Raw genomic sequence first — 15,026 nt, 5'->3', positions numbered from 1 at the left:
TCGAAATACGAGTAGTTTACGTAGAAAGTATTTACCAAGTTTTATTTTCTTGTATTATTAATTGAGTAATAGTAGATTGTTAACCAAGGTATGAAATAGTACCTTTCAGCCGAGTTAAACACTCTACTTTTCATTTCGAATACGAGGACTTCAGTAGTATTTCTCGAGGGTACTTTCCATTAACATTTTAGGTAAAAATATAGTTATTTATGGAAGGGGAGTTAATTATCAGACTGGAAATTGTACAACAAATCAATTTAAAAACCAATGTTTTTATTGCTTATCGTAAAAAAAGACAAAATAACGTACTTGAGTTACCTGCCAAGGTTTTTCCGAGGTTCCACAGTATGAGGTTCTTCAAAAAAGGAGTGTACAGATTTTTGTAGAGTCGGCAACGCGCATGTAACACCTCTGGAGTTGCAGGCATCCATAGGCTACAGTGACAGCTTACCATATGCTTGTTTACGACCGTCGTGGTATAAAAAAAATTAGAAAGTACAGTGCTCAAGAGCAGAAACGAAATAACCCTTTCAAAGCATGAGAAATTAAAAAATATAAATACGTTATAATTAAACAACCTTGACACGTTAAAATTAAAACCATTGATTTACTGCGGCAAGGCACCAAAATAACAAGACGTATACTTTAACTGCCAGTAGCATAATGTAATTGGAGACACCAGAGATAAGCATAATGTTATTAGATTACCCGTATAGAACTTATGTACCTTTCAAACAAAATCCTGCATGCAAACCAGTCTTTATTTATTTTATTTATTTATTTAAAATTTGATTCAGGCAACAAGGCCCATATTACAAATACCTTACAGACTAACATACATATACATTTTATAAAATTACAACTAAACACTATTTAGGTGACAAAACGGCGTGGCTCCGTTGAATCGGCTGCTCTTGTGTTGGATTCGGCAGTTTTTTTTTTTTATACCACGACGGTGGCAAGCAAGCATACGGTCCGCCTGATGGTAAGCAGTCACCGTAGCCTATGGACGCCTACAACTCCAGAGGTGTTACATGCGCGTTGCCGACCCTTTAAAAATCTGTACACTCCTTTTTTGAAGAACCTCATACTGTAGACCCTCGGGAAAACCTCGGCAGGTAGCTCATTCCACAACCGGAGCGTGCGCGGGAGGAAGTTCCTCTTAAACCGCACAGTGCGTGACCATTTAGGTTCTAGGGTGTGAGGATGAACACCCTGCCGACGGCGGGCGGTGCGGTGATAGAAAGTAGCCGTGGGCATCATGTCAAACAATTCTTCAGAGCACAGCCCATTGTACAAGCGGTAGAACACACATAAGGAGGCAAAGTCTCTCCTTAGACTTAAAGGTTCAATACCGCTTTAAGTTTGCCCCGGAACCTCCGAAACACGACACCCTTCGGCCAGAAGTCGGCGCATTCGATGATCCCCTGCAGCGGTCGCGGCACGCGCACAACAAAAGAGTTGAAATGCACGCAGTGGCGCGATCGAAGCTGGAACACCCTCAGCGTGTAGCCGGTCTTCTGGTGTACATACTCCACCACTTCAGCAGCCGTTTATAATTACACGTCTCAAAAGTAATGAACGAACTTAAAGCCGACGGTAATAGAATTCCACAATACATCGAAACTACCGCAATATCGGCAGAGATATGCTAATGCCCGGGACCCTGATTTACATACCGAGTAATTCGAGATTGCACAAGATGGGTTCCGTGGCGACCTATTCAGTCAGGAGAACTTAATGGTAGCAACTGAAAAGGCCCAGCATCTCAATACAGTAAAAAAAAAAATTAAACTGTCTATTTCCACAAACAATTACAAGGAAATATATACTTAGTACTAATCTCACATTTTAAAGATTATCTTGAAAGGAACTGGCGATGCAACCCCTGTTTATATTAACAAATTACAAAATTAAATGTTAGTGAGTCTTTTCACATTTAAATCAATCAGTGCTTTTTTAACAATAGTTTTAGTATTATTTGTTTTATTAATTATCTTATTAATTACATCGGAGGGAAAGCTGTTCAGAGTTTAGCACTAAGTTACTTGTAAATTTTACAATAGAATTATTTTACTGCGCGAAGCGAATTGCCAATTAACAACACTACAATAAAATTCATCGATTTTTTGTAGGAAATAATAATTAGGGGTTTGTCTTCACAAGGATATATAACTAGCCAAAATTACTAACGGCCTTCTTGGGTGTACAGTGTCTAAAAAAAACTCATAAGCATAACAAATTTCATAGATTAGATTAGATTTATTTATTTCTTAAAGAAAAAGACACAGTATTTTACACAAAAGGATAAAACAAAGGCTTTCACTAAAAGATCGTCAACTTAACATTAAAACAAAAAATATAAAATTAATAAATAAAGAAATGTCACGACAAAAAAGAAAATGTCAATGTATACACAATGCATAAATTTTTCATATAAGTTGTATATATAAATAACTTACTCTAGATCCTGAAAATTATAAATCGTTCTCCTCCATCAGGAGGTCATCCTAATTAAATTTTTCAACTATGCCTAATGTGTGATTTTGGTTTTATATGGGTGTTTTCATCTTTTCTCTTGGAAATGACTTGAAAACACAAGTGTTGCGATATACACGCATCAGCTCCAAGAGCTGCTAGTGTATCAAATAAAATAATAATAAATAATAAATATGTGTACAAATCAAATTACAAAAAACTATATTCGTTTACAGCGATCGACCTCTACCCAGTTCAGGAAATGATGTCATATTCATTCTTAGTTTTACACTTACCCTTAATCTGACCTTCAAAATCAAATGAGCTAAAGTATATTAAAACTAAGAGAGTTACGTCAGCTTCCCTGACAGGCGCTTTCCACATATCATTAAATTCATTTGAATCTGCCGTTAAATACCACATACATCTCAGAGTGAATATTATCCAAATGGTGTGAGCGTCTCAGGAGTATTCCGATCGCATACCAAACTAGAGCACATTGAGAGCACAAACGAACCAGTTTAAGTGCGTTCGTCGATTACATATAATTGTTACAGATCTAAAGATCAGGATACACTAGTTTACCCGTGAAATAGGACTCGCCAGCGCTTTTCTAGCAACAACAATGCCCCACCAAGGCTGTCTCACTAAGCAACATCGTTATGCCATTAACATGTTTCCGAGACTAAACATTAGCTCGTGCCACCACGCTTTGGATACTTCCAGGAATTGTTAATTTAATAACTTCAGAATGGCGTCAGTCTATGAATTAACGCAAAAAACTTTTAGCAATTAATGAACCATTTTTTCATTGCATTGTACAATTAGTTTGTTTATCACTGTTTTATGCGGTTAGAACTGCTCCGTTTACTGCAGCGCAAGCTCGCACCGATGACTATTATTACTGATATGCCCTCTAAAGTTGAAAAATTACGAAAATTTCCAGATGGAGTAATTTTGAAAACTTCTCATATGTATGTAATTAAACTTTCCATTTTAAAAATTCCAACTTGTTGATTTCTTATGTAATTTTCATGAAATTTCCCAGAACTTAAAAAAAAATATGGAAACTCCACAATTTGCACATCTGTAGTCATAATACGCAAAATAATTGCCTCGTTGATCTGCAGAGTGCGGGCCAGCTCCAACCCGTAGCGGGCCGATATAATCATATCATATCATATACTATAGATACTATACTATAAACTGCATAAAGTAATTATTAAGCCTATAGATGTAGATACGAATTTAATTATACTATAAATAAAAGAGAGTAGAAACTGCACGATCCCACAGTCAAACCGTGTAAACTGTCTTGTGGGACCCCGTATCTGTTTAAGATGTATCTTTTTATGTTAATAATAAATAATAATAAAAAAATATCGGCTGTGTCATGACAGCTACCATATGATTGTGTTGCTGAACTGTTCCGTTCTCTTTCACTAATAATCAATAATCTTAAAATTTACTGACAATTATGGACCATTGCTTTGTTTAACATAAATAAATTTAATTGAAAAATCGTTATAAATGCCGTACTTAGTTATATTTATTGCCACCCTAGCAAGAGATAACAAAACAGTAAGCACATACCGGTGATGACGTCGGAGACACTCGAGAGTGTTACTTAAACAGCCAGCGTAAGTATGATCTGCGGATACGTAACGCTTTAACGCTTGTAGGGATACTTTTAAGCTGGTTTTGTGACCAAACCAGAATGGGAATCAGAGGCCATAAGATGTCGACTAGCGATAACAGCGTCATGGCTAATTGCCTTCACGTTTAACCTAAGTAATACAAACCTGGGTTTCGTGCTCTCAAACATTTGAGCATGAATAAAGAGATAATTCAACCCTGAAACATCCAAATACCGTTGAATTGTGGTAACATTTCGGGGGATCTGATACTATTGAAGTGAACATTGTAACATGATAGTGGATTCAACCGAAATTCGATTAAAACCTTTACTTTTAAAGAAAACCGATTTCAAAATTGATAATAAATATTATCGCTTTTAATAGTTCAAGTTTCTTTATTTGGCCAAGTAACAACAGAACGTTACATCTAGCATGTCAAAATACAGGTCATTGCTAAAACTAATCATGCAATGTCTTACTAGGTATATAGGTAGACAAAATTATATAAATCAAAATATATTAAATGGTAAATGATCAAATACATCAATATAATACAGTAAAAAAGCACCTACGATTAGAATTATTTTACATAATAAAATCATAATTTTTCATTTTATCTGTAAGTTCATTGATTGAGTAAAATAGATTTTTATTGGAAGAAACGTTTAAGTTTATTTTTAAATTGTTAAATTGCTTATGTGTAAAGATTGTAAAGGGTAACTTTTAGGGAGATACCTTGCTTAACTGTTTTTACTAGCTTCGTCGAAGGAACGCATAATGGCAATTGATATGTTTGAAGTCGGTGTTTACCTAATAATACCCCCAAATAACTAATAGACTGCTTTGCAAAGCCATCCTGATCAGAGACAACAAGAAAAGCTTGAGACTGAGATATTCACTTACAATCAATTATCATCTAATCTATGACGACCGGTTTGGCCTAGTGGGTAGTGACCCTGTCTACGAAGCTGATGGTCCCGGGTTCAAATCCTGGTAAGGGCATTTATTCGTGTGATGAGCATGGATATTTGTTCCTGAGTCATGGGTGTTTTCTATGTATTGAAGTATTTATAAATATTGATATATTATATATATCGTTGTCTAAGTACCCTCAACACAAGCCTTATTGAGCTTACTGTGGGACTTAGTCAATTTGTGTAATAATGTCCTATATATTTATTTATAATTTTATCTAATCTACTTTCATCTCACAACCCTTAGACTTTTAACTACAGAAAAACATAAATCAAACTTGATTATACTCAAGCATACAAAAACAAGATGGTCACAGTTTCCTTAAATTGAAAATGCTCAGCGCCAAAGCAGGCAAGTGTAGCTTAAAAGACGAACGTTCCAAGGACTCACGAGTCTTTCAGGGACACGTTCCTCAGTATCTTTTCAAATATAAAGTATTTAGGGGTACATACGTATTCAACACACGTAGTACAAACACCTTTTATAAGCGATAGATTTTTTTTTAAATTATATTGTATTGTTTTGTATTGTAATAGTACTCGGCTCAATACTTTCAACTCTTGAATGCGAGTCGGATAACGTTTCTATTATGTTAAATAAAAATAAAAAAACAATTTTCGTCAAGTGGTACTTTCGAGACCCTTTTATAGTTTCGCCATGTTCGTCTATCTGTCTGTCCGCAGCTTTGCTCCGTGATTGTTGGTCCTAACAGTAAAATAAAAATGAAAAAAAAATCTTACGGACCTCCTATACAAAATGATTCTTCTTGATTTGTTTTTGTGGTGACCATAAAGTGTTTTTTTTTATGTTTTCGCTTTAAACCTAACCTAACTCAACCAGTACCCCTAGTGTAAATATTTTCGACAGCGAAACGTGACGTACGCGTTTGCGTTAAGCGTCATTTTGTATGAGATTTTTGACTTTCCAAAACGTCCCGCTTGGCGCGCTGTTCAAAAACCTATACAAAATGAGACTTAACGCAAACGCGTACGTCACGTTTCGCTATCGACTAAAATTACACTAGGGGTACCGATCATCGCGCACTACATGACAAGATTGTTGGTGCATTAATAGTGCGCATTGTCTAAAATGTATGCACACGAACTCCTATAATTCCTAAAGGTGACTGTATCGTGGCAGTTTGCATACAAGTGCCATTTACGGGTTCTACAGGAACGGTTGGCTGGCAAAAGGTAATGTATTTAGTATTATTATCAGAGTTTCTTGTCTAGTGCTCGTATTGTTTCACGCCACCCCTCACGTTCCTGACGTCAAACCACAAATTTGCACAGAAACAATAACCCCGAGCAGCTGTTTATTCTCGAATCGAATCGTCAGAGGTCGATTTGGCGCGAAATCACGATTCCCATCATGTTGACAGATGCAAATACGGCGTCTAAGGACTTTTTGTCTCTTGAGGGTCTTATTCAGAATGCTGTTATTGTAGTTAAATTTTAACATCGTTTAATGATCGTGTGACACCTTTTAAATTTTGAAAATTGTAAAAAAAAATATACCGATTGACATACAAGAACTGGCACTAAATATCGACAGCTGTAATGGGTTAAAAACGCCATCAAAGTCACTATTATTGACAATATACGGCTTATTTATCGGATGATTTATCTAAGCTTTTACATATTCAAAGAATTAATCAAAAATAAATAAAAAAGATTAAGAAAAATAAATAAAAATATATCCAACGTTAAACAAGCTTTGTTCAAATATAGACCTATTTCTGGGGAACAAATCAAATTATTTTAATAAATATTTTTTGGTTTGTGGTAGGGACTTTTTCTTTAGTATATGACATCTATTTTAGTTTCAACCTATACAAGTTTGTAATATACGTCACACATCAAAGAATCTGTAGGTATGTATAACTTTATGTGCTCTCACTGCAGCTATCGGGTTCTAATTGGCACAGTCGGCCAACAGCAAGCCACACGCCGTTCTTGTTTACCGCAGCTGATATTGCCATGTGGTCGGTGACTGCATTTGTTATCATTGTGACGTCATATGATGGTTTATTGTGTAGGTACCTAATTGATAATTGATCCCCTCGTGCAGATTTTTACCAATACCTTAAACATATCCACCATTTGCATTCAAGTTTTCAAATGGACGATTAACACCTCATTCCAGAGTTCAAAATTCCATAGACTACTTTACTTTATTTATAGAGAATTCCGAAGTTATCAGGGAATAAGCAGTTTTTCATATACACGTACGGGAATAAAAAACAGTACTAGTCTTGAAATCTGTTCACATTTCCGACAAGACGAGTTCAATGCCATTGACTGTCTGCTATTGAGCCACCGAGACGTATATTCAAGGATTTGATATGCATGACCCAGCCAAGCATGAGCATTCGTCCAATAGATTGCGAATTTCCACAAAATATGGGATCATATTCTACAAGTAAGACCGTTAAATGCAAAGTATTCCTACTAGAGAAATTCTGACTGTTTTCATGTGAATATTATGTATGCAGTGTTAGTACTACTGTTAAACTGACGGTGGTTCTTATACTATTTTTCTACTCATCGTCTGTAATGGCTGAATTAAGATTTCGTATACCAAACTGTAATTGGGCACTTTTCATGTATGGGCTCCCAACTCAACTATAATATTAATTTCGAAACGGTTTAATCAACTATAATGAAATGCGCCGCGGTCGAGAAGACGAAACAAAACGATAGCTCAAATGCATTATTTATTTTAGGTTGTATAGTGGAAACAATTGATCATAAGTCATAAACACACATGTGACACCCTTAATATAGTAACATCCATAGACTACGAAAACCACTTACCATTGCTTGTTAGTCTCCATAGGCTACGGTGGCCAAAATCGAGAAAAACTGTATAAAAATTGAATTTGGCAAGGGGCAAGTACCAGGGCCTCATGAGTTACGAGAAGGTGTCGTTGACCACCCCGCCGGATCCCGGCGGCCGGGGTGCGCACGAGTATTAAGGAATCGCGGCTGCTCGCGTATCTTAAATAGCTGTATACTTTTGGCTTGTTTGTCTGTATGATTTTATTAGTTTAAAGTATTATTTTTATTGACTCGTAGATAAAGTATTATATACAATAGTGATAGAGTCTGTTCGGAAATGTTGGGCCCCATACATTCCACGACTCTTCTCTTTCCGCACAGACTCTATAATCATCTTTTCCATCTCGTAACTCACTTTGGCAACTCAGCAAGCTTCGTTACCAAAACACGGTACTCGACTGAAAAGCTCTCTATTATAAATAAATAAATAAATAAATATTATAGGATATTATTACACAAATTGACTAAGTCCCACAGTAAGCTCAATAAGGCTTGTGTTGAGGGTACTTAGACAACGATATATATAATATATAGATATTTATAAATACTTAAATACATAGAAAACACCCATGACTCAGGAACAAATATCCATGCTCATCACACGAATAAATGCCCTTACCAGGATTTGAACCCGGGACCATCGGCTTCGTAGGCAGGGTCACTACCCACTAGGCCAGACCGGTCGTCAATTATATCACGATTGTATAAAATAGTATTGCGGCATTGCGTGCACGTGTCTTTAAAAGGAAGATTGATGTTAAAACATTGACATACTTATATCTAAGAACAGGCCCACACAATTTCGAGCCATTTGTGCAGTCTAACGCCACAACGCGATGGTTGATGAGTTTACATCACGCGCGCGATGGGTCGCAACTAGTTACATTAGACTGCACGATTGGCTCGAATTCGTAAGTGACACATGTCAACGTGTTAAAAATATTATACCAACATGATTTCATTGTACGTGACAGCAGTACGTAGCATTAAAATATGGACATATGGTAAAATATGGATTTTAAACTGACGGATAAAGACTGGCAGGTCAGATAATGAATTTGTGATCGTATCTGTTCTCTTATGCCTATTAAATTACTACCCGAGCTAAGCACGGTGTAGGACATCAGTAAAGTCCCTCGAAAAGCAAGCAAGTATTACTTTATCATCGATTTTAATTTAATCACAAACTTTACTAAACCAGTTCCTCCTCGAAATTAACTAATCGGAATTCACGACATCCTCGATATTACAGCCGGGATCTCTAGATGTAGCAAACTCGCATCACGTTCAAACCATACATTGAAATTTGAGCATTGAGTGTTCGTACTGAAGTCCATTTTGTCCGGGCCAAGGTTGAGAAATATTATTGTGCAATCGGAGATATTCTATTACAGAATTCCAGTTGTTACATAATTCACGAAACATTTTAACTCAATTGGCTCCTAGTATAATTATGCTTGGGCATTGGTGGCATCTATGCATAATCAAGGTTCAAGTTTATATTGGACCGTTTAGAAAAGACGTCGGTAAGCTAAGTGAATAGTTATTCAATGTTGGGTGCTCATCATTCCAAACGTTCTTCAACTTGGAAGGGTCACTTACTGCCAGTACAATTTATATATTGAAGTGAAGATGTGGTTTTGGATCACTTATGGAGAATAACCGGAAAAGCACCCGTACATAAGGAAATCCAAACGCGCAAATAGCATTGGATTGGGCATATCCTCAGGAAGCCTGACACCCACCTATCCAAAGTGGCCCTGACCTGGAAGAAGTTGGATGTATTGGGAATGAATTGGGAGGTTACCCAAGCTCCCCAAGACCGGAGTCGGTGGAAGAAAATGGTTTGATCTCTACTCCCCAGCAGCAAGTAACAGGACGAAAAGAAAGAAGAAGATATGATTTTGGAATCCCCATTTAAATAATAGATAAGTATTAAATTTTATGTCAAATATTTAATGTTTATATTGGATTAAAATAGAGAAGTAGCTTATACTTCCAAGAAAAGTTTGGAGCTTAAATTAGCTAAATTTATGTATCCATCCGGGGTGTCAAATACAGATCGACACTAGTATGAGGGCTAATTATGTCCACAAGTGCAAATTTACAATTGATTTCACTAAAGTTTTCGCCCATAAAAATATATTCAAAATTTCCTCAACTTTAGAGCATATAAATGAAATGCAATAAGTCAAACGTATGAACTAAATTTATTAAGTTAATTGAATAAACCTTCGAACTCAGTTACAAATCGCAATTGAACTAAAATCGGATATCAATTGGAATGCAGCAAGCGTACAGCTAACTGGTCTGTTCTCTGTTCACTGAACAATTAAGTTGCAGTAACTTGGGTAAACAAGCGGTCAAAAAGTTAAATGGAAACTAACTCACCGCGCGGCATAAAGGCTTTTGTCCGGGCTCATGGAATATGAATACGAGTTTCCGGTAAAATATTTGTTGTTAAAATAGTACAGTGTTACTTTGTTCTAATGTAACATAGGTTTTTTTAAAGAGAGTAATTTTTTTGTTACCATTACGTACCTTGTTACCGTGGCAATCAAAATTGTCACTATGAAAAAATGCGAAATGGTTCAAAAATTAAATTTCTTGACCGGACCAAAAAGTGAAATCCGGCATTATTTATCAACGTATATTAGTCAGACTGACTTCATTCTTCATACCTCGTGAAGTGGCCAAGCTCAAGTGGGATAAAGATTGTCACTTTTGCCGCTTACAAAGTTAAGCTATTGACCAAGATTTCTACTTAGTGGCTCAAAATAAGGAAACAGCCCAATTCCACTGAAGAAACAAGTTTAGACATTTTATATAAATATGATTTACAAAATAGGTAAGTATAGGTAAGAACAATATGAATACGAATGCTCTAATACATATATTATTTTCTAAATGGTTCTGTGAGGTGTAAACCTCGCGAGTCTGTCTTTGCATAGTTTAAAACTGAATAAACGTTTTCCTCCGTCATTTGAAAGTATTCCAAAAAGTAATTAGATAAAAAAATCATAACTACACAAAACCAGCTCACAAAATTTTACAGAATCACTAGCTTCAAAGCAGAACAGCCGGACAGACATACTAAAGTATTATTTATTGCTAAAGCTAAAACGGAGACGCTTCGGCCTCGGTCGGGTGATAAGTGACTTTCATACAGATACCAACTTGAGTTAAGGGCCTGTTTAACAATGTCCAAGTAAAGTCCTGAATAAGTTACTTGCCACTTATCTGACGAATAAAGTCATCGTTGGCATTTCACAATCTTCAAATGAGCTTAACTGGTAGATAAAGTCCTAAGTTTTGCAGGAAGTTTTATCTGGCAGTTAATTTTTTTGGTTATCTAATCTTACAGAGTTATCTAGCAAGCTCTAAGACTTCTTAAGAGGCTGTCAATACCTAAAGCGCGCACACTGTCTATTTGTATCGGAGTAAATGAGATAGCACTGTCGCATGTTACTGGGCCTGGGAAAGGGAATAATAAGAAAAATATTTAAATAAAAAAAAGTGGATTATTAGTGTAATATTTAACTCGACCAAGGTTTAGATATAAATGTTTTGAAATTGTTATTTTAATTGCAGACCCATAAGTGAAAACAATAAAGACATAAAACCGTTTAATTGTGATTTTAAGACCAATCTTTGCAATTATTTTCTATCGAGCCGATTTCGTTCAATCGTGTATCGAGTACGACCACGGTCTTTGAAATATAATTAATATGTACATATATTTTTCTTACTTGACTAAAACAAATAGTCTTTCTTAAAAAACTGTTTAAGTAACATCAATTTCAAGGACATTGGGTGTTGACAGCCTCTTAACTTAATTCGCTTACCTCGTCATCGAACGCATCAGGGTCGGCCATCCTGACGGTTTTCTTCGCCACGGTTCCGCTGCGGTGTCGGGGCAGAGAAGTCAACCGGCTCGCATCACACGCACTTCACTCTCACTGTTCTGCGCACAGACATAGCACGGAATCGATCTGAAACAACACAAACAAAATAAGAATTTTTGTCAAAAAATAAACATTTTTGATACAAGCTTTTATCGCTGACGATGCCTTTTTTCGACATACAACTTATGCCTTATTGAGACAATTCTAACAAACCAAAACACAATTAGATTTCGTTGTTTTATCACACAGCTTCCATGGCCACCTTCTGTGTCCATCATCAGATCAGCGCGATGGTATATGATACTATGAATAATATTATGAATATTGCGTTGTCACCCACCTCACCGAAGTTTCAACCCAATGGAATAATGGGAAGTGGGTATACCTACATACATACATTTCAAGTTAAAAAAAGCTTGTATTAAAATTATTTTTTCATATGCGACAATAGGTAATCATCTAGGCCCATAAAACCATAGGACAAATGAACGTCTGAACGGCTAGGCATTTTTTGTACATGGAATATTTTTATGGGGTTGTTGTGTAGCCAAGACAAGGATTAGACACAGGGGCTCCTAAACAACGCAATAAACAACCCGCATGTACTCCCGGCGGACTAAACACACTTGTTTGTTCTCTTTTATCCTCAAAACTTCGTACTTCGGGGAGCGCTTATGCAAAATTAGAAAAGTTCCCAGGATTCCTCAAAAAGCTACCGCACAATACAGTGTTCAGTTAATAAATTTTACATGTATAATATCGATAAGGTACACGTTAAAACTTACAGTAAAATATAGGTGAAAGTACCTAATCAGACCAAAATTCATGCTATTAGTGAAAGCTACAAGATATAATTTATCGTGGATTGTGGACGTTCAAGGACGAATAAGTTTTAATACTCGTATGTAGTACATGACCAAAATAAATTTTATTATTTATATCTACTGCGGTCTAGAAATTTCTGATCGCGTGATTTTACATCTTATCCTTCTTTCATATATTTGTATCGTTCGCTACAAATGCCTACGTCGTAGACCCCTGTAGATCCTCTACGCCGTAGCAATAGGGCTCCGAGAGAATACAATAATGACGAACTTTTGACCCTTATAAAAAACGCCCTCTCTCGGGCCGTATAATAATTATTTCGGACAAATCCACAAAGGTAGACCACAAAGGTTTGCGGGCAGATTGAGTATAAAGTCGCAAACTGTGGCTTATTTAAATAATACACTCTACCTGACTGAGTCGATAGTATTATTGATGAATTTTTCTTACCTTGTACAGCAAAATGTAAAACAGTAATTTTTTAATCCCCAAACATAGTACGCCACTAATCTTATACCTTTAAACGAGTAATTCTTGTATATATATATATGTATTTTTTTTTATATATTAAGCTTGGTCCCCCAGATATTGTAATATAATGAATATATACTACGTCGGTGGAAAACAAGCATACGGCCCGCCTGATGGTAAGCAGTTTCATCAGCCTATGTACGCCTGCAACTCCAGAGGAGTTACATACCTCATCATATAAGACAGGTGACTTGTGTTAATTTTTCCATAATTACAAAAGCTTCTTCAGTGATTTTTCATTCATTTAATATTTCTTAGATTCAATTAGATATTTCAGACAATCGTACCGATTTTTTTTTTTAAGTTTCACTTTCAAATGTGTGTCAATCTTAATTGTGATAAATAGCGGGCCATATTAATCTTAATAAGACTCATTAATGAAACCCTTTAAACCTCCGTCAGACGTGAGCACGTTTTGGACTCCCCGAAATATTTAATATTTGTCTTTTTAAATTATTCAGCTATTTTAATTTTGTGCAAAGCTACTCTTTAATAGAAGTAATTAATTATAGAGATAAATAAATATCTAGTTATAGTCAATCACAGAGAATAGTTATGTCAATTATTATTTAAATGTATCAGACATTTTTGACAAAAACGTTAGCGAAGGTCTTATTTTATTTATTTAAGCTTTATCGCATAATAAAGAAAAATGTACAAATGGCGAACTTAATGCCAAAAGGCATTCTCTACCAGTCAACCATGGGGTCAAACAGAGACATTTGAGTATGTTGGTGCAGGAAAAATTAATAACAAATAATAAGGAAAAAAATCAAACCTGAAGTCAAATAATATTAAAAATCTCTCTCTTCGATTTAACTCGGGCATTTTACTTTCGTATGTCCGGATGTTCTCCTCTACAGGTCGCAATTCTCAACCGATTCTCGTGAAATTTGATCAGGTTTAGTAAGTAATCAGATAAATTTGAGCAAATTAAGTAAGTAGTCAGATAAATTTGAGCAGGTTTAGTAAGTAGTCAGATAAATTTGAACAGGTTTAGTAAGTAGTCAGATAAATTTGAGCAGGTTTAGTAAGTAGTCAGATAAATTTGAGCAGGTTTAGTAAGTAGTCAGATAAATTTGAGCAGGTTTAGTAAATAGTCAGATAAATTTGAGCAGGTTTAGTAAGTAGTCAGATAAATTTGAGCAAGTTTAGTAAGTAGTCAGATAAATTTGAGCAGGTTTAGTAAATAGTTAGATAAATTTGAGCAGATTTAGTCAGTAGTCAGATAAATTTGAGCAGGTTTAGTAAGTAGTCAGATAAATTTGAGCTGGTTTAGTAGTCAGATAAATTTGAGCAGGTTTAGTAAGTAGTTAGATTTTTTTTTGTCGTTTCGTTTATTGGATAAAGTTCAAATTAGCGGAAATTGGCATAAAGAACTTAAGCGCCAATAGCGTCTTTGGCACTTAAGACCTTTGTAACTGTGTTTATCACAATTACGAAGTACGCATTTTTCATTTTAATCATTTTTGAGCTAATCACGAGGTCTACATATCACAGTGCACTTAACATCTTGGGTACCTTACCAATATAATTTATAATCTTAAAACCCAAAATCTCACAAAATGTATTGAGATATTGTTTATTTTACCTTTTTTTCCACACTCTAGCGTAGAAATGACATCTCACATCTCTAGAGATAAATTGTACTTTATATGTCCTTATCCTTCTGTGCACACATATTTTAGAGTTATAGTCTAGATCTGAACTGTATGCTAATACTGTAATTTCTGATATTGTATGTAACTTGTTTTGTGAGCCAAATAAATAAAATAAAGATGACATCTGTCACCATACGTTACCCATGTTTGAAAAATACTTTAATGGCTGAAATG

General features: G+C 35.5%; 1 protein-coding gene across 2 annotated transcripts in view; it reads right to left on the bottom strand.

Moving 5' to 3' along the window:
* The window catches only part of LOC133530242 (dipeptidyl aminopeptidase-like protein 6), a 238,466-nt gene that overhangs the window by 186,618 nt on the left and 36,822 nt on the right, over positions 1-15,026 (bottom strand). For both annotated transcript variants that reach the window (XM_061868119.1, XM_061868120.1), the window contains exon 2: positions 11,776-11,922. In XM_061868119.1, coding sequence (XP_061724103.1) covers positions 11,776-11,805 — 30 coding nt within the window. In that variant the 5' untranslated portion in view covers positions 11,806-11,922. The remainder of the gene's footprint in view (positions 1-11,775; positions 11,923-15,026) is intronic.

This window comes from Cydia pomonella, chromosome 22 (assembly GCF_033807575.1).
Source record: "Cydia pomonella isolate Wapato2018A chromosome 22, ilCydPomo1, whole genome shotgun sequence".
NCBI lineage: Eukaryota > Metazoa > Arthropoda > Insecta > Lepidoptera > Tortricidae > Cydia > Cydia pomonella.
This window is presented reverse-complemented; position numbering and strand designations above follow the sequence as displayed.